The sequence below is a fragment of the Octopus sinensis genome, linkage group LG24 (genome assembly GCF_006345805.1).
Source record: "Octopus sinensis linkage group LG24, ASM634580v1, whole genome shotgun sequence".
Taxonomy (NCBI): domain Eukaryota; kingdom Metazoa; phylum Mollusca; class Cephalopoda; order Octopoda; family Octopodidae; genus Octopus; species Octopus sinensis.
Window position 1 is genome coordinate 18102760 of NC_043020.1, and position 24174 is coordinate 18126933.

Consider the following 24174-nt stretch of genomic DNA (forward strand, 5'->3'; position numbering starts at 1 on the left):
ATATCCACCTCTAGTTCACAAGTACTCATTCTCTCAATATCTTCATCTAATAACATTTCACTGGAAAATAACAAAGGGCAGTTCATGAAGGAAAAAAAAGGGTTAATAATTCAATAAGTACAAAATACATAAATCACAAGAGCATAACAATTTTACCGTTTTAGTATTAGCTTTCTTTTTATTTAGTGAGTAAAAAAAAAATTATGGAAAGTAATAATTAAAAACATTACCATACCAATAATACGATAAAGAGGGGGAAAATACCCATGTAATATTAGGTATGATTTTAAACTATATTAGGTAGTGTGGCCCTGGTTTAGGAGATCCAGTGTTTGAGGAGTGTGGAACCACATATTTGCTACTATTGATCCCAGTTCTGTTCTCACCTGCAGTAGTAGTACTTGTCAGGATCCCAGCTATGGTTTCAATAGCATGTAACCAGCTAAGTCAAGGTACACTGAAATCATAGGATGCAGCATGGGGGACCTGAACAATTTCAACAGATGAACTTATTGAATACTGGCAAATATCATTTTGATACTGAGCAGATGAACAGTAGATGAATAGGCGTAGGAGTGGCTGTGCGGTAAGTAGCTTACTTACCAACCACATGGTTCTGGGTTCAGTCCCACTGTGTGGCACCTTGGGCAAAGCCTTGTGAGTGGATTTGGTAGACGGAAACTAAAAGAAGCCCGTCGTATATATGTGTGTGTGTGTTTGTCCCCCACCAACATCACTTGACAACCAATGCTGGTGTGTTTACGTCCCCATAAGTTAGCAGTTCAGCAAAAGAGACCGATAGAATAAGTACTAGGCTTACAAAGAATAAGTCCTGGGGTCAATTTGCTTGACTAAAGGCGGTGTTCCAGTATGGCCACAGTCAAATGACTGAAACAAGTAAGAAAGAGTAAAGAGAGAAAACGAGCTGTCAATGGCCAGCACTGAGTTCTGTCAGCAGACAGCTGTTACCATCTGTAGTTATGGCATGTGCAGATGAGATGAACTTTTACTCTGCCAGTTGTGACAATGAGTGTTTCAGTTGATCCATGAAATTAATGTGGAAGTGGCTGAACACTCCACAGACACACATACCCTTAATGTGGTTCTCAGGGAGACTCAGCATGACACACCAAACGCGACAATGCACAATTCATTTTTGTCAGATGAGTGGACTGGAGCAACGTGAAGTAAAGTGTCTTGCTCAAGGACACACAACATGCCGCCAGGGATCAAACTCACAATCTTACAATCGTGAGTTGAGCACCCTAATCACTAAGCCATGCACCCTTAAATGACTAACTCATCGTTTGGCTATATACTTCCCCTCCTGCCCCTTCTGTCTCTCTCTCTCTCCTCCCTCTAAAAGCCACAACAGTTTCTGTTCCACCCAATATGCTGACTTCTGCTACCCTAATGTAAGCAGAAGACACCAATGCTCTTACTGCACTATTATCATACTTCCTTATAAGCTATGAAAACAAAACCCAATAGCACAGAAAGAAGGTCCTTATGTAAAGCATGAGAGTAACAGGAGTTTAATATGAGAATGAAACACAGATAGGAAGATAACAAGTGTATGTGGTGGTGGTGGGGGTAGATAAGGTTAATATGAAAGAGAATGAAAGGAAAGGACATAGACCAAAAAAAAAAAAAATCCATTTACCTTGACACAGTTGAATCATTCCACCTGAAATGATTAATGTCATTGTTGAGCCAGGATTGAGAATTGGGTACATCAGGGGATTTCTGATCAGCAGATGGTGTTTTATTATGCTTATTGATCAATTCCACATTTGATTTGTCTGAAAATATTGAAAGGACAAATAAAATAAGGAAAGAGGAAAAAAAAAACAAAAAAACAAAAAACACATTATGAACAAACTATATTGTAATCATAAACAAATACAACCATATTCCCAAAAGAGTTGATACTTATTTTTCAGTTTTCCCATTAATGTTTATTATTATTATTATTATTATTGTGATGAGCTGGCAGAATTGTTAGCATGCTGAGCAAAATACTTAGTGGTATTTCATGTCTTTACATTCTGAGTTCAAATTCTACTGTCTACTTTGCCTTTCATTATTTTGGGGGTCAGTGTCACTGAATTTGCCCCATCCACAAAATTTCAGGTCTTGTACCTATAGTAGATAGGATAATAATCATTATCATTATTATTATTATTATTATTATTATTATTAAGGCAGTGAGATGGCAGAATCATTAGCACACTGGGCAAAATGCTTAGTAACATTTCGTCCATCTTTATATTCTGAGTTCAAATATTGCCACAGTTGACTTTGTCTTTCATCCATTTGGGGTTGATAAAATACCAGTTGAACACTGGGGTTGACATAATCAATTAGCTCCCTCCTACTAAATTGCAGGCCTTATGCCAAAATTTGAAACCATTATTATTATTGTTGTTCCTGTCGTCTTACTGATATAGCATACATACATTGCACAACTGAGTTCTGTTGCCTAAATATTTTTCAATGATGCCAGCACTGGACTGGGATATATCTGCAACAGGATTTTACAACTGGATGTTACTGCTGCTTCCAACTCTCACTTGTTTTTCAAGCAGGGGAGGGGGCCCATCACTGCTACCATCATCATCGTTTAATGTCCATTTTCCATGCTAGCATGGGTTGGACAGTTTAGTTAGAGCTGGCAAGCAGTACCAGATTCCAGTCATGTTATGGCTTGGTTTTTACAGGCTGGATGCTCTTCCTAATGCCAACCACTTTATATGTAGTGTACTGGGTACCTTTTACATGACATCAGCACACATTTTCATAATTTGAGAAAATATTTCATTCTGTGTCTTTGACATGGTTTCAAGGATATTTAAATAACAGGAGTGCTAACAAATATTAAATATCAAATTACATGGTGCTAAATATTAAAGTTTTACTTATGAAATATTGTAAATATTGCACTGAGAGCAATAATGCATGAAATAGAAGGCATCACTGGTAATTTCCAGTAACGGGTTGTGGTTAATGTGAGTTCAAAAGGTCCTGATGCTTTCCTGCAATGTAAGTTTATACTCCGAAACCAGAACATGAAGTTTAAGCTTACCTTTAGTTTGGCGCCGCCGAAATTTGACATGGTTAACATTCAGCAAATTCATACCATAAAGATTGTAATCGATAAACATCTGAAAAATAAAATTTATGAACGCTTGTTGAGAGAGAGGCATAAATAAAATCATTATAGACAAGTCATGGGAATAGAAAATTTCTTTATCAATTACAATAATATTGACAGACAGACATAGGTAGCTGAAGCAGGGGAAAAATTTGTTTTCTATCTTTGACGAACGGATTGGCCTGAAACATAAAAAATTCCTGTCGATACCTACTTTAAAAGCTGAGTGGGTTGATAGTAGAAAGAGCATGGTGGCTGTAAAGGCAACTGACTCAACATGTAACTTACTTATGCAACAATAGAAAAACTGATGGAAAGATAAAAAATTACATCATCACCATTTTAATGTCTACTTTTCCAAGCTTGCATGGGTTGAACAAAGTTTGTTGAGGCAGATTTTCTACAGGCAACAAACATTCCTGTTGCCATAACTGTTTCCAAGTAAGTTAATATTTCCCCAAGGCCAAACATGTTTGCACAGAATATTGCAAATGAATGACGCTTATTTACAATAAAACACAAACACACATACACTACAGTTTCCACAAACCAAATTCACTCACAAGACTTTGGTCAACCCAGAGATATAGTAGAAGACACTTGTCCAAGGTGTAATGCAGTGGGACTGAACCTGAAACCAAGTGGTTTTCAAGCCAACTTCTTAACTACACAACCACGCCTGTGCTTAAACAATATTTGGAAAAAAAAACCAAACTATAACTGGTATATATGAGGTTGTTTATGGAAGACCAGCATTTGCCCATGCATACCAGCTCCCACCTTTCTGCACCACAGTAGTTATTCAAAGGAAATACAAAGGCTGATACAGCTTAGCACCAGTGATGTTGCAACTCTTAATAAAGGGTCTTGCTCAAGAACACAGCACACAGCCCAGTCTGGGAATCGAACTCAGTGCCTCATTATTGCGAGCCTGATGCTCTAACCACTGAGCCATGTGCTGTCACACACGCACACACACACACACACACTTATATATATATATATATCACCGTGACCGACCAGGCTATCAGATGTTGCTACACATCGCTGGTCATAATGCACTTCGCATTGTATTAGCCTTCAAATGACACCACCCCACTGTGTGTGTGTGTGTGTATATATATATATATATATATATATAGTAGAGTATAAACTTATTATTCTTTCACAATAATGTTGTTGACAGTGATTTCAAAGGCAGCCCAACAATAGCTTAGCTGGCTGAAACTTTGAAGTCACTGTCAACAACCTTCTTGTATAACACATACATACATTCTTGTATAACACATACACACACCTCAAAATATCTGTGGCATCACACCAACTCACCTCTCATCCAATACAGAATCCAGATTATGAATAAAAACAGTCTCTGTGTTTTCACCAGAAGTATAATACAACACGAATAATAAAACATCAGCTTGGTACACAAGGCCAGTAGAAAATCATTAATACACACTGAGATCATATAGATCTCTACAGGAGACATGTATTAGCAGTTCTAATAGTACTGAATCAAATGTTGTAGCTGAATACTTGCTTTGTTTTATTAATCCCAGAAGAGTAAAAAAGCAGTCAATCCTAGCAGAACTTGAAATCAGAACAGAAATCATAACGATTATGATAATGATTTCTATAGCAAGGCCACAAGTTTTGAGGACAAGGTGGAGTCAATTAAAACCGACCCTGCTTCCACTCAGTCTTAATTAGGCTGGTACTTTATTTTATCATCTGCTTGTGGGAGCTGTAAGAAGCCAGGACACAAAGCATCATACTGCAAAAGCATTCTGGCCACTTCATTACTATTTCTGCTATAGAAATTACGTACAGTCAAGTACTGGGGTTTCATATGATCAACTTACCAAACTTCAGGCATTGTGCCTATAGCAGAAAAGATTATTATTACTTTTGACCAGGCTCCCGTGGCTTTTATGGGTTTTTCCACAAGTCACCTTTCAAAGCGCCTCCCCCTATTGGGAGTTTTAATTGTTACTTACATTTCGTTGTTATCCAGCTTTTGCACACGGACTTTTTTCAAACGGACAAAACCCTTTGTAACTTTCATCCTGTGTTTTGTCCCTTTATGTCTTAATTGATTTTTGTTAGCCCTTGTGGCCAATAAACGAACGAATTATTATTATTATTATCATTATTATTATTAAGGGCAGTGAGCTGGTAGAATCGTTAGCATGCCACATGGAATGCTTAGCAGCATTTTGTCCGTTTACATGTCCTGAGTTCAAATTCTTCCAAGGTCAACTTTGCATGTCATCCTTTTGGGGGTCGATAAAATAAGTACCAGTTAAACACTGGGGTCGATGTAATCAACTCATCCCCTCCCCTAAAAATTTGAAATCATCATCATCATTATTAGGACACATGACCTAGCGGCTAGGATGGTGTGCTCATGGTTGTAATTTTAATTCTAAGACTGGATGGTACGTTGTGTTCTTGAGGAAAACATTTCATCTCACATTGCACTGCAATCACTTCAACACCTGACGCATGATGCACTGTGCACTTGTTCAGACAACATTGATTTGATGCAGAGAGTGAGCTAATGTACAGCATATACGTTTGATCACTAGAAGCAAATCAGTTGTGCAGGTTGTTCGGCAAAAGCTGAACACTCATGTCATCTTCGATGAAAGGAGAAGAGGAGGAGGTGGCCGCCGCCGCAACCATCACCACCACCACCATCATTAGTATTATTATGCTATTTTGTTGGTATTTACATTCTCAGTTCAAATTCTGCTTAAGTTAGCTCTGCCTTTCATCCTTTCAGGGTCAATAAAATAAGTACTAGTTGAAAACTGGGATCAATGCAATTGACTTCTCCTCAAAAATTGCAGGCTGTGTGCCAAAATTGGAAACTGCTGCTGCTGCTACTGCTACTACTACTACTACTACTACTACTACTAAGGTGGTGAGCTGGCAAAATCATTAGCACACCGGGAAAAATGCTTAGTAACATTTTGTCTGTCCTTATGTTCTGAGTTCAAATTCCATCGAGGTTGACTTTGCCTTTCCCCCTTTCAGGGTCGATAAAATATGTTCCAGTGGAGCACTGGGGTCGATGTAATCTACTATCCCCTCCTCCAAATTTCAGGCCTTGTGCCTGCACTAAAAAGGATTATTGTAAGTTCAATGTCCACTTTTCTATGCTCAAGTGAGCTGAACAGAGTTTGTTGAGGTGAATTTTCAACAGCTAGATGATCTCCCTATCACTGACCCCTCATCTGTTTCTAAAATAATATTTCCCCATGACTGGAAGAGAGAACAGCTATAAAAACTTTGTCAAAACAGACACAAACGTCTGGTGCAGGCTTCTGTCAAACCATCCAACCCATGCCAGCATGGAAGGTGGACATTAAACGATGATGATGGAAGACTGAAAACAAAGGACACGACTTGCATTATGGAGATATTTGCTTACAACTAACAGACAATGTCAAGGCAAGGAGAGATTAACACCAAAAAAAAAATCCCCCTTTAAGGGTCACCCATGGAAACTCCATCCAACCACAGTCACTTTAACCTCTAATGCAAGTGCCTTCTCTACATTGTCCCTCCAGGTGCATGCCTAGAACAAGCCCCTTCATTCAGGCCATGTTCTCCACTGTAATCCCCTTCCAATAAATTTACTGGGAGACAACACATTCCTCTCTATTCTCACTTATCCAATTTAAGCAAAAGGTGAACAAATTCAAAGGGAGGGAATAAGTCAATACCACTGACCCCAGTACTTCACTAGTATCTTATTTTATTGACCTGGAAGGCATGTAAGCAAATGACACCAGTCAATTACATTAATCCTACGCTTCAGGACAATGGAATGGCAAATGGGGATGAATTAAGAACATGCATGGGGGACCATGATGGATGGCGTGCTTGTGTGAAATTATTGAAGTGTCTGAGAGGACAACTAAACTAAACTAGCTGGCTGGTACTATATCTTATTGATCCTGGAGTGATAAAAGTTAAAGTTCACCTCAGTGAGATTTTAACTCAGAATGTAAACAGACAAAAGAAACCGAGACAGGCATTTTGGCCAACACATTAACGATTCTATTAAGCTGTTGCTCTTGTAATTTTTTTCTGACATAGGCCCAAGACCAGCAATTTGTGGAGAGTGGTTAAGAAAATATACCTGGAAGCTGACTGACACTTTATCAATTCAGTAAGGATGAAAGTCCTGCCTTGGTCAGAACTTGAACTCAGAATGTTAAGAACCAGAACAGATAGTGGAAAGCAACTTTTCCAATGCTTCAATAATTCTCCCAAGCAACAACAAATGCTTCTTAAGTTCCAAGACTCAACCCTAACTTCATTGCAGTAAATAGGAATGAGAGCTAAATCACTCTTGGATTAGGATGCCGAACAATTCCCCAAATACTTGTCACAGACCTGAACTGAAGAACCAAGAGTCTAGACGTATAGTCATATGGTCTTTTTACCTCTTCTAGTGTATACAGTCCTTAAGCATACAGCACCTCACATATGCATTTTGATCAAACTTTAATACTGTTTAAAATAAGACTAACAGGTAAGTGATTTGGTCTGTATTTTTTTAAGGCCCTAGTTAGACCTATAACCAAAAGCATTCCAAAGGTAGCCATCATGCTTCTTTATACACTGTATAGTACATTGTTCAATGTGTCCTTCCCATAGGGATTCCAATGTGGATTATCTCACTATGGCATATCACACATGCATGCAGACACACACACACATTCTGTGCCGTCACCATCACCATTGCTGCTGCTGCCACCACCAAAATTACTATATTTACTGCTATGTGGTGATGGCCATAAACAAAAAAGATACCATTGCAATGTACTCAGGCTGGTGTACCCAAGATATCTCATACATAATTTTATGATAAATAAAACCTTTTACCCCCAACCTCACCTTATTTTGTCCCCATGCCTCACTTCATCACCATCATACCTAATCACTTCCCAGTTCACTTGATCAATCCCACTCTCTCTCTCTACTAAAATGTGAGTAGTCTTGTCATTCCTCTGCAGCTATAAACCTTTTACCCCTTAACCAACCCACTAGCATAAGATTGTTTTTTCAGTGTTTATAGTCTTGGTAAAATGTGTGATGGCCTTAATAGTGCAGGTGATACCTAAACAGAAAAAGCAACCAAAAAAAAAAAAGCACACAGGACACACTTTAAGGTGTTTGTTGTGAGGAAGGGGCACCTAGCTGCGGAAACCATGCCAAAGCAGACACTTGAGCATGATGCAGCTGTTGGGGTCCATCTGAATCTGTCAAATGATGCAACCCATGTTAGAATGGAACATGGACATTAGATGATAATGATGATACAACAACAACAACAGCAGTGGCAGCACCCCCAGCCCCCCCACAGAGTATACTGAGTGCTTTTTACGTGACACCAACACCCTTTTTTCTTTTTGGAATAGGCGGCGAGCTGGCAGAAACGTTAGCACACCGGGCAAAATGCATAGCCGTATTTCGCCTGCCACTATGTTCTGAGTTCAAATCCTGCCGAGGTCGACTTTAAAATGGCGGTGCCCCAGCATGGCCACAGCTCGTGAGCTGAAACTAGAATCAATCGAATCAATCAACTCAATGAACGGATGACATCATCCATGACTGACGGAGGCCCTATGTGTGTGTATTTGCCCCCCCCCCCAATCGCTTGACACCAAAATTTTATGTTCAAGCTGGGTTTAAGATCTCTATTCTGTTGTGGTGGGCAGGTCTTCTAGAGGTCAGCAATACATCACATACCTAAGTCCTCTAATAGCAGCAGTGATTCCAGGCATGGCTATATGGCTACAAAGCTTGCAATTCCACTGCATAGCACCTTGAGAGTGGATTTGATAAGTAGAAACTGAAAGAAGTTCATTACGTCAGTGTGCACGTGTCTCCTTGTCTTGACATCACAGAATAATTGTAAAGAATGTTTCCATCATACAAGCAATGTTGTTCATTTCCAATCTCCCATAAAAATATGTCTGGCTTTTACGAAAAAAGGTTAGTGACAGGAAGAGCATCCATGCATAGAAAAGTAAATGCTAAAGTGGTGATGGTGATGACGATGATTCCAATGTGCTGACAGCTAGAAATCCATACACCAGAAAGGAAACTCATTTGTTTTGTGGCAACCCTACCTCTTCTTTCATTGGTTTTAGTCTACTGGGCTATGAGCTCACTAGGACGCAACGTTTGAGCTTCAAACATACGAGATAAAATTACTACATGGTACTGTGCCTGATGTTCTACCAATTCTTATGTCTGTATATTTTAATCTTGCTTTAACCCCTTACCCAACAATTATTTTGAAAATAAATGTATTTTTTCAGGCATATTTTTTAATTGTTTTATTTTACTATGTTTTGAATGGTGATTTCGAGGTATATTTCAAACCTTATTTATTATGAATTTTAATTCAATAATATTGATTATAAATTACCGCTTTGGGGAGAAACGAGTTAACCCGTTTTTAGACGAAGGAACTCGTTTGCTGTCGATTTTGGCGAGTCTATCTTTTGACGAGTTAACTCGCCAGAGATAGAAAAAAAACGATTTCGGTCAAAACGCATATATTCGTTTCTGCCGGGTAAGGGGTTAAACTGACGAGGGAGACAAACACAATCAGTGATTGAATAAGAAAAAAGTGATAAGTGATTGAATCAGAAAATAAGAAGAACAAACCTACCTGCAATAAATATGGTATATGAGCTTCATGTGGTTGGAAAACCTTATTTAATACAGCTCCTCCCAGCAGTAAATCAGCAACTCTGAAAGAGAAACACAGAATAATGAAACTACTGACATTTAGGGAAATAAGACAAAATAACCAGAGGGAAGAGGGAGAAAAATAAACGACACACATGTAGGGTGTGGATTACAGGTGTGTGTGTGTGTGTGTGTGTGCATCTGTGCACATGCATGCGTTTGCAGTTTTCTCAATTAGTTTCAAATTAGTAAAGAATATTTATTTAGAGTTCTGCAATGTTTATCAACTTCAAAAATCAAAAGGTCTGTGGTTAAGCCGGCTGGTGTAATCGGTAGGCTTTCATGGCAATTCAGCTCACCCACACAAACTGTCGTTTAAAAGTGAGGCGGGATTAAGGCTGAAATCTCTGCAGTCAGCTAACAAGAATGAATCACATCTGCTCGGTAACAGAGCTGGAGAACTTTCTCAACCAGAACATTAATGTGACCTTCAGTAAACTTCTAAGCTTTCATGTCAAAGCAATGTTAGCTTTTAATAAATACAAGCTTGCTCTAGATAGCTTGGAAGGAATAATTAAAAAAAAAGAAAGAAAAAGAAACCCTTCAAATCTCATAATTTTGTACAAAAATGTATAATCCCTTATCTAAAAGTATACCCTACATAGTAGTATCATAAAAGTACACAATTCAGAGAATAGGATTATTTAAAGAATTAAGATTTGGTAAAAATAGTTGAGCAACTAAATATTTTATAGCAAGAGGGCCTAAAGACCAGTCTGGACTACCTACAGTTTTTTTTTTTTTACTTGTCCTGTACACATTTTATTAAAATATCCAAAATTTAATCTTTATGTATTCAATAATGAACCAAAGGAAAAAAAGTTCCTTTCCACATTGTTTTCCCTTTTTTAAACCTTTTTTGATATCAGCCCCATTAGAAACTGCCCCTAATTCTAAAATACAAACTTTCTGTTTAAAGTGATCTAAATTAAAACCTTCCATTAAAATTCCATGTTAATTTATGTTTCAAACACAAACTTAATAATAGCAAAGTTTATTTTACCAAATTTTTCATTATGATCAAAATTAATTGAAACAAAGGCAAAGTCTTTCAACAGAAATATGGTAACAAAATGGTTAATGGCATTTTGGGATATACGAAATACTGTACCTGCTGACATGCCACAACAATTCTTCCCCTCTCCCCTCCACAAAAACTTTATGTAAGAATTTTTTGTTTATCTTTCAACCCCATATTAATAAATAGGTGCTGTTCATTAAGATATGCAATCAACAGAAATACATATTTTAATCCAATATCAAGACAGGAGATTGGAAAAAAAACTTTAGTAGTATTTATTCACCATTATGCATATTTCATTCCCTAATATGAGTTACAAAATCATACACATAGGAGAAACATGAAAGATGTCTCCAATTAGAAATTCTTCAGACAGAGAACCAAATGTACCTCTCTTCTTTATATAGTAGGGCATGGCTTGAGGGATATTTGACTGTTGTTTCTACCATGTCATGCAACTCCATAGAGGCTCCCCTATTATTTTGCCTATACAAGAGAGACAATAAAATACAGGCCAGTAATATACTGGAAATAAACAATTGTGGCCCCTAACTGTATAAATTGTCCTCACACTTAGCCAAAACAAATCAATATAGAAGATGATTTTGCAGAATAGAATCAATACAATTACTTTTTTTTTTTTAGATGCTTCAAGTGACTCTAGATCTGACCATAAAAACAGATAGCTCTAAAATGTAAACTGTTGAAGCCAATTCTTTAACCCTTTTGATACCAATCCACCTGAAATTGTCCCTAGTTCTGTGATACAAACTCCCAATCTTGAAGAGTTTTAAATTAAAACCTACCATGAAAAAATTTCATGTTGATTTATGTTTCAAACACCAGCTTAACAATGACAGAATTATTTTACTGAATTCTTCATCGTCTTCGAAATTACTTGAAACAAGGGCAGTGTATACCAAGAGGAAAATGGTAGCAAAAGGGTTAATACAAGCACCATGTCTATCTTGGTTTCAGAATACATACATTGCATCCCTGCATGTTGTAAAAGTTAGCAATGGGAGAGGCACCTGACCTTAAAACACAGCCTCCAACCCATACAAGTAAGGGAAAACAGGTGTAAAACTCTGAGGATGAATGCCTTAACCATTTCATTACTGTATTTATTTTGAGATATTCTGTGATTCCTTCAATTAATTTTAAATATAACAAAGAATTTAGTAAAATAACTTTGTTATCATTAAGCTAGTGTTAGGAATATAAATTGTGGCTAAGGTTTGGTGCTAGATTTTAATCCAAAACTTATGAAAACAAGACATTTGTACTACAGAGCAGAGGCGGTTTCAGTCGGGTTGGTATCAAAAGGGTTAATGACACTATTGAAAAATGGATGATATAAAAGATCTTTAAAAGTAAAGTTTCAAGTAAGATTTAACAATTTAGTGGTTTTCAACTGGGGTTCATCTAAGATTTTGTGGTTAAAGTTTATAGTTCTACAATAAATAAAATATTTTAACAATTTTTCAAACAATCCCTAATAATGTTTAATTATAAAAATTAGTAGGATTTTTTAAGATGGGAGTTTGGTAGAGTAAAATAGGAATCAAAGAGGTCCACAAGGCAAAAAATGGTTGAGAACCACTATTCTACATGCTATTTTCTACTCTGACATTAGGGGTTGCTAATGAAGTTGAACAATGGAAAGAAATTACATAAGACATCAACACCACCATCTTTTCTTTTCCAGTTATGGTAGCCGTGCATTTCCTCCACTCATATCCCTCTTTCATACCCTTTGCCACTCAACACCTGACATAAGCCACTTCCCTCAATATAACAGCCCCTCCTCAATCAAGGAGTCTTGTCTTGCAAGTTATCGGGCAGTCTCATTACGGCTGGTGACACAAAAAAACACCCAGTACATTCTGTAAAGTGGTTAGGGTTAGGAAAGGCATGCAGCTGTATAAAAACCATGCCAAAACAGACATCGAAGCTCAACATAGCCCTCTGCCCTGTTGGATTCTGTCAAATGGTCCAACCCATACTGGCAAACAATGAGTCAGCCCAGCAGTTATAACCCGATGCAAATATGTGAAGTAAATTTTTATAGCAGTCATTGAAATGTCCCATGCCATAACAAGTAGAATGGGAATCAAGGAGGAAGTGAAGAAATAATAAGACAATTGCTAAGTGATAAAATACAAAAATGGGGTGAAGAGTTCCCCCTCCAACCCATAACATCCGAAATAAAATAAGAGCTGAAGTATGCAGGAGTAGACAAAACATTCAGCTCTTGACCTCCAAGAAAGTGTGGGCCACTTTCAAAGAAAATTAGCCACCTAACTCTTATACACACACACACAGCGAGCTGGCAGAATCATTACAGTGCCAGACAAAATGCTTAGTGACATTTCTTCCAGTCCTTTACATTCTGAGTTCAAATGCTGCTGAGGTTGAATATGCCTTTCATTCTTTCAGGGTTGATAAAGTAAGTTTCCACATCCTCTCAAAATTACCAACCTTGTGCCACAATTAGAAACAAAGAATAGGCCCAGAAACACTCTTGCAAAGTTAATTAGCTTAATTGCTGCAGAATTAGTGATAGAGAAGAGGAGTAATAAAAAATCATAACATCAGTGTCTATCAGCAGAATTCCACTTAACAGAATGACAACAAAGCCAGCAAGTAGCCCAGTGTTGCTCAAAGCCAGCAAGTAGCCCAGTGTTGCTCAAAGCCAGCAAGTAGCCCAGTGTTGCTCAAAGCCAGCACGTAGCCCAGTGTTGCTCAAAGCCAGCAAGTAGCCCAGTGTTGCTCAAAACCAAATTTATGGCAGGTTCACCAATTGAAAATAAAAACATGCATTGACAAACATGAAATGGAAAAGTGCATCATGAATGAACTTCCCATCACAACCTCATCTGATTAGCAAGAAGGAACATTTATGTCAATGATTTCCTTTGTGCTTAAGACATGACTCTTACTGGCGATGCTGACTTTGGGGATTGGGTAGGGGTCAGTTGTGACACTTTTGTGTCAGTTGTGTCAGTTTTGATACCAACTCACCTAAAACTGTCCTTGTTAATCTATATTCCAAACACTATCTTAATAATCCTTTCTACTATAAGCACAAAGCCTGATATTTTAGGGGTGGGACTAGTTGATAACATTGACCCCAGTGCTCAAAAGATACTTATTTCATTGATCCCGAAAGGATGAAAGGCAAAGTTGATGATGGTGGAACCTAAGCTCAGAACACAAAGACCAATGAAATGCTGCTAGGCATTCTGTCTAGTGTGCCAATGATTCTGCCAGTTTGCTTCCTTAACCCTTTAGCATTAAGATTATTCTGCCAAATGTAATGCTTTTCAATCACATTTAATTAATCGTGTATTATCTCAAAGCTTTGAAATTTTGATGATGTGATCGTATATTTTTAGAATAGCCTTGAAAGGTAGGCTGGATTTGGCTGGTTAGAATATCTAGCCCAAATAATGGTAGCATATTTGGGCCAGATTAAATGCTAAAGGATTAAACACTACTTTAATAATGACATATTTTACTAAATTCTTCAATATTTTCAAAGCGAGAGGAAACAAAGCAGTTTATTTTTACAAATCAAGATTTGGGGTCATGATGCAGCTACTTTGTGACAGCAGTAAATGCAAGCCTCCTTAATCAGAACAAAGAAAAACCAATTCCCACAAGAGAAAACTATGTACCAGACTCACAGCAAAATTTGTGCACTCCAGCGATATATATTCTATCTTACTCGTATAGGATTTCCCAGATGTTAAATGTAATTATGATTTAAGTAAAATGCTCTGTTTTTCAGAAAATAGATCTTCAAAGGGTATCTAATTCAGCAAGCTAAGCTTATCAATTAAATGCCATGTGGTCTGTGATTAATTTTACTCATTCAAAAAAGTGAACAGTGACATTTAAAATAGTTGGCAATTAGATTTAGAAGAAGAAAACCAAGTGCATCAATAAATGCAGAGCCACGCAGACAGAGAGACATCAGTTACAGTGAAGTCATTTAATTCTTGTAAAAACAGGATTCTTTTATTCTCAAGTAGTACATTAGAAATACGATGAAATATTTTGGCTTCTTTCATTATTTCTCTAAAGTGCAGATTTATTTACTTATTTTTCTGAGTGTTGCGACAATTTAATGTACTCATGTATGCAGACACACACACATACAAACAAGTCTATATTTAGCCAGAAGAAAAAGTAAATTGTTTTATTTATAGTAACACAGTTAAGGAAATTCCAGTGAGGTGAAGAAGGTGACAGGGAAAATAAAGGAAGACTGTGTAAATTGAAGATATTGGTCCACAGAAAATATCGAAGAAAAATCACTCCAATGTTTTAACAATCAATAACAGATTTGTAATTTTGATTTGAAAATTAAATGATGCATCGAACTTTGTTATATTTGTGTGCTAATAAAGTAGTTGTTTGGTAAACAGGAATGACTGTTGCAAGTGAAAACATAAACAACGTCGTTATTGAATATGAAAAAGGCTTACAACATCTCTGATGAAGACTAACTGCCCAAAATAATTAATTCTATGAAAATAATCTGGTTTAATTTGGAAATTTTTATTACTAAAATATATAATTAATTATATTTCAAACAAAGAATTAATTTTCTTTGATTGAATTATAATAACTAAAAAATCTTTGTTAACAATACTTAAGCTATTTTTATTTGCTTTAAATCAGCGCATTATAAAAATATCCAACATAATTAATCACTTAATTAATTAGGGTAATTCTTTGATCACAGAGTTATTATCTATATATTCCACTTATTTTTGCCGGTTTTGTTCAGATTACAGGGAAGCCCCTTGAGAAGGGGTGCATCCTTCATGATTTAGGATACTAAACCTCAAAAATAATTACAACTGCTACACTAATAAACCTAGATCCCATATAAACTGTCATTCAGTTAGCCCTTTCATTTGTGAACAATGAATAACAAATAGAGAGATGCTATTTACATTGATAAGTAAATGATAGACGCAAGTTAAATCATTTAATCTGTAAAATAATAATACATGATAATGATGATGATGTAAGCTACAAAATTCTTACATTCTCTTGATTTTCTCTAATTCAGACTAAATTGAAAAGGCACTGCCCCAGAGGATGGCGAGGGAGATGTGCTGGAACAGCCACACAGACTCACACTTGTGGATAGCCATTTCTACTCTGATAGTGGTGAGCAGGGATATGGTCCATTGGCCTGAGAATACTGGAGGACTCCACTGCCACAGGCTTGACTGTAAACCTGTCAGAAAGTGACCGGTCAAACAGAAACATTGTTGGCACAGGAACTCATTCTCATCCTCACCATTCCCAAAATGGTACGAGTTGGGGTGGTATGTGATATCACTTCTAATTCTAATTCTCCTGTCATTTCTATGCGAGAGCCCAAGACCTCCAAATCCAGCTTCCCCACTATTTTCTCTATCACTATTACTGTTTGTCTGTTAGCACACAGCATATTTTACACCCAACAAACATCATTGATGCAATTAGTTTAGCTGTTCCTGCTGCACCCAACCCTTGATGCCATTGACGACACACCATTTCCTCAAATTGGTTGGACTTTGCCTTTCCTGCAAGTCTATTTTTAACACATTCAATGAAGCATTATTCAACTTATTTTTTATTATCATTCTCCTTAGATCTTTTGCAAGCAATGCTTATATCTTACAACCACGCAACATTACAATGCTTGCATGCATTGTGCTGTTTCCGCTTTGCATATATATGTACATGATATTATGATATAGAGAGAAATCCTTTGTTGCCATCAGAGGTAGCAACTTCCCAAAATTCAAGCTTAGAAATGTAATTAGGGTGAATTATACCAAACCAGAAACAATGTGGCAAAATGACAATAACAGTTGTTAAATTAATACATATTTTTCAAAACAAAAGAATTTCTTCTCCCACTACCACCACACAAGACTAAAAGAAATCTGATATAAAAGACACCATGACCATCACTACCAACATTGTAACAAGAACCTTCAACAGATATATTAGTGAAGAGTGATCCAGCTTATAGCATTCTGCGTTATGTTTATGAATGGGGAAACAAATTATAAAAATAAATAGGTTAACAGAGCTTATTGTATGGGAATTGTTGGGTTGTTTATTTGTGATACTAAATTTAGATAGCCATTAACTTAACAACCTGTCATTCATGTAGAATCTTAGAACCACATTACTGTCTACCATTAGGAAATATGGAGAAGAAATAAAAGAAAGAGAGAAAGAACAATAAAACAAATTCCAGTTCATGAAGATATTTGACACATAGGTTTCTTACATGGTCTTGTCATCAACCAAAAAATTCATATTTACAACATAGAATTCACTGAATCAAAAGTAGTCTTTCGCAAAAAGGAAGAAACCATAGTTACAGTGATAAAAAGAGAGAAAGACATAGCAAGCAAGGTTTTAGCCAACCAAAAATAGAAGAATATACAAGGAAAGAGCCATTAGCATAGCCCAAAATAGCACAGATACAGCACCAGTTTTTCTGTCACACTTACACTCCAGACCCTCCCCAAGGTCTCCAGTGTGCTAGATTAACCCTACTGTTTACCACATTTCAGCTGAAACACACTAACTTTGAATGAATTCAGAAAATAATGAAGAATTTAGTAAAATACATATCATACTAAGTTGGTATTTGGAACATAAACGAACATTTAATAGAAGACACTTGCCCAAGGTGTCCCGCAGTGGGACTGAACCCAGAACCATGTTGTTGGGAGGCAAACTTTGTACCACACAAGACATGCCTGTGCCTATTATTTAAGTAAATTTAATATTGTGAAGGCACATGGCTTAGTAATTAGTGTTGGACTCATTTATTGTAAAGATTCCTGGACCAGGTGACACACTATGATCTTGAGCAAAACAATTCATTTCACCTTGCTCTGGTCTACTCAGCCAGCGCCCAGAATCCCATCCAGGTGGGGAATGCATAAGTCATAGAAACTGGGAAACTGGCTATATGAATCTAGATGACTCGGGAATGGTCTTATCTAAATTTAATATTTGTTTAATTTAGAGGTGATCATCCTTGGTTTGGAAATATCAAGAATCTGGAAAAAAAAGACTTAGGAATCAAAGGTCCCAAAAAATTGATGTTGTACCTCTATGAAATGATGCAAGTCATAATAATTATTCAGTGACAAAGAGAAACATAATTCACCTGAGATAAATTATAAAACATAATCTCAAAAAACCAATGTTAGAAATTAATTACAATAGCATTGTTACATGTGGCAGATGAAAATTTTAGAGCTGCAAAAGACACCAAGACTGCTAATATTACAAACATCAAGGTAGCAAGCTGGCAGAAGTGTTTGTACTCTCTGAGGAATTTCCAAGTTTAAGCCTTTATCATTCAGATTACTATCAAATGCAATGCTTATTTATTCAAATTGTTTCGAATTAACCATGCATTAGCTTGTAACTTTGAAATTTCAATGATGCAATTGCCTATTTTCATAAATGCATTGTAGGGTAGGTGCAAGAGGCTGAATCTGGCCAGTTTGAACATAAAACCAAGTACAATATTTGGGCCTGATGTGGCTGGTTTCAATGCTTAAGGGTTAAGCCTTTGACATTCAAATTACTCAGTCAAATGTGATGTTCATTTATATTCACATTATTTTTTAATCGATTATGCATTATCTTAGAGCTTCAAGATTTTGATGACGAGATTGTATATTTTAGAATGATAATGTAGGGTAGGTGTGAGAGGTTGGACCTGGTCAGTATGAACACAAAAAACAGGCAGAATGTTTAAGCTGGATAAGGCTGATTTAAATGATAAAGGATTAAGATAGAATAAAGTGAAAAGGTTTGAAATTTCCGGCACAAAGGCAGCAAGTTCTGGGTAAGCTGATTATATTGACCCCCAGCACTCAGCTGGTATTATGTTATCGACCCTGAAAAGATGAAAGGCAAAGATGACCTGAGTGGAATTTGAACTCAGAACATAAGGACAAACGAAATGCTGCTAAGCATTTTGCCCAGTATCTCAACAATTCTGCCAGCTTGCTGTCCAAGAGTGAAGTAATTAGGAAACGTTTATTGCCAGGTTAAGACCCAGTCTTCAGTGCTGTGATAATTCCAACAATCAATGAGAAACTAATTCTCAGGAAATGTAAGAAAGACACGGAGCAGGTGATTTGATTTATTCAAAGACAAATGATTGACAGCACAATTATTCATAGCAAAATAACCATTACAAATAATCGAAAATAAATAGAAACAAACTATTGTGGCATAGGAGAAGAAAAAACACATTAGCCAACTATGAAAGAAGTTCTTAGGATGAATGAATTACCAGGCAAAATTATTCAGCTTCTATGGTTTCTAACACTGACACAGAATTGCATAAATTTTGGAAGGTAGGAGGGATAGTTGATTTAATTAGTAACAGAAATTTACTGAAACTTAGTTTATCATAAGTGCAGGCATGGTTGTGTGGTAAGAAGCTTGCTTCCCAACCACATGTTCCAAGTTCAGTTCTACTGTGTGACACCTTGAACAAGTGTCTTCTACTATAGCCTTGAGTCAACCAAAGTCTTGTGAGTGGATTTGGCAGATGGAAACTGAAAGAAACCTATTGTGTATATGTACATATCATCATCATCGTTTAACGTCCGTTTTCGATGCTAACATGGGTTGGATGGTTTGACTGGGGTCTGGGAAGCCAGGAGGTTGCACCAGGCTCCAGTCTGATCTGGCAGTGTTTCTACAGTTTCTTCCTAACGTCAACCATGCCATGAGTGTAGTGGGTGCTTTTTACGTGCCATCGGCGCAAGTGCCAGGGGAAGCTGGCAGCGGCCACAATCAGTTGGTGCTTTTTACGTGCCACCAGCACAGGTATCACGATTACAATTTCCATTTGATTTTTTTTTTATTTTGATGTTGATGTACTTGACTCAATAGGTCTCCTCAAGCACAGCAGGTCGCCCTACGATCCAAGGTACATACATACATACAATAAGATATTAATAATATATTAATATAAAATATATTAAATACATTATAATATAGGTAGCTGTATGTGTGTGTGTGTTTGTCTCTCATTGCTGCTTGACAGTCGGTATTGATGTGTTTAAGACACCATAACTTAGCAGGTCAGCAAAAGTGTCTGATAGAATTAGTAGCAGGCCTTTAAAAAGGTAAAATAAAATAAGTACTGGGGTCATTTCATTTGACCAAAAACCCTTCATGGTGATGCTACAGTATGGCTGCAGTCTAATTACTGAAACAAGATAAAAGATTTCAACCCTGCAAGGATGACAATGTATTTCTAACTCTAAACAGAGATGGATATGACTAAAATACTAAAAGGTACTAGTATAGCTAATAACAGTTTACTTATTATTCTACTTGAGTTACCTCCCTTAGCAATGCACAAATGATAGTTTAGATGATTGTATTAATAATATATATAGACAGGATATATGGATAATTGTATTAATATATAGACAGGAATGGATAATTGCATTAATATATAAGGCAGACATACCTATCTGCTAAAGTCAAACTACCATAGTCTTTCTGCCTATGTAAGACAGTAAATGAGCTAATTGTAAAATCACTCATTACAATTATGATTCATCAAAGAATTGGCAGTGATTTACAAGAACTGGCAATGGATTAACAACATGGCAATTTAGAATGATGAAATTCACTTTAAATGAAAAAAAAAAAATTTAACTTTCAAAATTACAGCCAATCCTACATTCAACTCAATAAACATTCTTCTGTATATTCTATACATAAAAATTCAATACAGATTTTGTTAAAAGTTTTATTTAAAATTTTGGCAATGGTACCATTATATTTGAGAAGTAGAGCTCGCCAAATTATCAGATAAAGAACCTATAACTTGTAGTCACTATGCGCAGCTCAGAGCAAAGACAATTCTCATTGGCTTCAAGCCAACTAACTGTAAAATACTATGAGGGGTACTGAATCACTATCAGGCATAGTACGCCTGACAACTGCATACTATACCTTGGAAGTATTGGGCAATTTTCTGATATATTATCAATAGTAATATCATAAGAAAACATGAAAGACACAGGTATGACTGTATGGTAGGAAGTTTGCTCTCTGATCACATGGTTCTGGATGCAGTCTAACTGCGGAACACCTTGGGCAAGTGCCTTTTGATATAGCCCTAGGCTGACTAAAGCCTTTTAGTAGATTTGGTAGATAGAAGGTAAAAAGAAGTCTGTTGTATGTATGTATGCATATATAGACACACACACATGTAAGCATGTGTATGTTTGTGTCTCCTTGTTTTGACATAGCATGCTAGTTGTAAATGAGCATCACTATCATACAAGCAGTGTCGTTCATTTCCAATATTCTGTGAAAACATGTCTGGCCAATGGGGAAATGTTACCAAGCAGTGGTAACATTTCCCCCATGGTATGGTTTGACAACAGGAAGGAATCTGGCTATAGATAAAAATGCACCCAGCACACAGTGTAAAGTGATTAGTATTAGGAAGAGCATCTAGCTGTAGAAACCAAGTAAAAACAGATGACTGGAACCTGATGCAGCTCTTCAGCTTACCAGCTCCAGTCAAAACATCTAACTCATGCCAGCATGGAAAATGAATGTTAAATAATGATGATGAGTTAACAGATTTTTCAACAACCAGCTTCCTCAGAGTTATAAGAGTTTCACTCACAAAGTATTGGTCAATTTGAGGTTAGCGTAAAAGACGTTTAAATATCTTTTGAATTCTTGTGCAATGAGCCTCAATGGACCCATAATTCATAGGTTCCTTTCTCTGCTGTTTCTAGCAATTGTGCTAACTTAGCACCCTTATCAAAAACAAAACTAAAAGCAGGTGGGTTGATTAAAATTAGACTAAAGATTCCCAGACTTCCTCATTCTATTTTACTCTTGGGAAATATTTTGAAAGTAAATTCACCCTTCGCCACCCATCTGTTTTCTTAAGTAACTTGAGTTTGCATTTCCATTTTCTCTTTTAGTCATGTGGGCTCTTTTGCCTTGCTAGTTACAAGGCAACCTATCTAGTGCTGGTGCCACATAAAGACCACCTCCAATACATTCCATAAAGTTATTGAGAAATCAAGCAGAGACAACACAGATTTTGGCAGGACTCTTTAGTCTTGCTGAGCACAAGACAACCTCTTTAGAGCTGGTGCCATGAAAAATATGTATGCAGTAATTTGTAAAGTTGTTCATGTTAGGAAAAGCATCTAACAAAAAAAAAAAAAAAAAAAATCAAGCCAAAGCAGAGATGTTGAAGCAAGACATGATCCTCCAGCCTATTGGATCCTGTTGAACCATCCAACCCACACAAACATGGAAATAAGACATAAAATAACTTCTAATCATAATAAAACTGGCAAAGAGAAATATTTAACCCTTTAGCATTTAGACTTATTTTGTCAAATGTCATGGTGGACCCCTTTCAGTCATGGATGACCATGGGATTGCACCTAGAAAGTTGCCCTCCGAGGCACAAGTCTGGACAGTTTTGTTTATGGAAGCCCAGCCGTCAGCAATGCATACCAGTCTCTCCTCTCCGTGCCTTCTACTATAGTCCCAGGCCATTCAAGGCCTTGTAAGTGGATTTGGGAAATGGAAGCTGAAAGAAGCCCATCATTTATACATATACACACACAGATATAGATGTGTATGTGTGTACCCTTGTCTAGACATCATGTGATGGTTTTCCCCATCATACAAGCAGGGTTGTTTGCTCCCAGTGTTCCTTGGAAAACATGTCCAGCTATGGAGAAATATTACCTTGCTTGGAAACAGGTGAGGGTTAGCAACAGGAAGGGCATCGGCCCAATTGAGGAAATTTGCCTCAACAAATTCCATGTGACCCATGCAAGCATGGAGAATGGACATTTAATGATAATGATGATGATATAGGTAAAATTGAGACAACAAATCATTCATGTCAATTAGAGTGTTTGATAGGTTATCTGCTGGTATTTGTTCCAACTGTCTGCCCTCTTAGTGCAAATCCAAAATTCAGCTTTGCCTTTCTTCCTTTTGTGGGGCCAATAAAAAAAATCAGCTGTGCAGAGCAGTGGATTGGTAGACTTGTTAGAGTAGTGTCCATTCTGGCTTTGCGGCGCCACTTTAGTTAACTATCTTTTAAATGAGTTAGATGATTCAACAGAATCTGATTAGCCAGAGGGCTATTTTGGTCTGCAGTGTCTGCTTTTACAAGGTTTCTGTGACTGGATACTCTTCGTAATGTCAACCATTTTACAGTGTTTTTTCTGTGACAAAATTTTAAAAAATATTTAAAAAAACGCAGCAGTAAGTTTCCCTACTTTAATCAAAAGATCGACTGCTTCATGGTAAAATGTACCCCTTGTCTAGGGACCCCAAACGAAACCGATTAGAACATTGAGGAAAATAAACAAAAATAACTAGCAAAAGCAGAAGCAAGAAGAGTAGAAGGAAAATATAATGTATATTAAAGCTTACTTTTTAATCAAATTTGGATTGTAAAAATAGATTTTTAAAAACTGCTCCTCCTTTTCGTGGTAGCCATACATGGGTCTGAATAATAAAAGAAAAATAAAACAAGTTTTAGCTATATTACTTTTTTTTACTTTTTTGTAATATATAATACACATAAATTATATTAAAAACAACTTCAGCTATATCATTTTTGATATAAAATTACACAAAACTACAAGAAAAAAAAAAGTATTACACATATACACATGAAATCAGCAATTAAAATGCTATTCATAATGTTTATCCATTGAGGAAGACAGGGAAACATGAAGGAGATCAGCCAATAAAGGTCAGCGTGATATGTAATCATCATCAGAAGTGTTGATGCTGCCATTGCTATTATCAGCATGATCATGATCTTGGCAATAGATTGGCAACTTCCATACAGTGTAGCACTGTGGTTCCAAATGGGGTCCACGTAAGATTTTGTCGTCAAAACTTATCTGCAATGAATTACTTATACATCCACAACACACAAAATATTTAAAACATTTTTCAAATACAATATCTAATAAAATAAAATTATAAAAAAATATTCTTTTACTCGTTTCAGTCATTTGACTGTGGCCATACTGGAGCACCACCTTAAAGGGTTTTAGTTTAAGAAATTGAACTAAGGACCTATTCTTTGTAAACCTAGTACTTATTCTATGAGATGAGAACACAAAAGTTTTTCAATACT

At 36.7% G+C, this 24174-nt stretch overlaps 1 protein-coding gene across 1 annotated transcript in view; it reads right to left on the minus strand.

Annotated features, from left to right (window-relative positions):
* LOC115223813 overlaps positions 1-24174 on the minus strand; it is a 201092-nt gene that overhangs the window by 103210 nt on the left and 73708 nt on the right. The window contains exons 5-9 of the mRNA XM_029794483.2: positions 23457-23531; positions 9852-9933; positions 3086-3164; positions 1664-1802; positions 1-60 (exon numbers count right to left, since the gene is read on the minus strand). The exon at positions 1-60 is cut by the window's left edge and continues 38 nt beyond it. Of these exons, the coding sequence (XP_029650343.2) occupies positions 1-60; positions 1664-1802; positions 3086-3164; positions 9852-9933; positions 23457-23531 (435 nt within the window). The remainder of the gene's footprint in view (positions 61-1663; positions 1803-3085; positions 3165-9851; positions 9934-23456; positions 23532-24174) is intronic.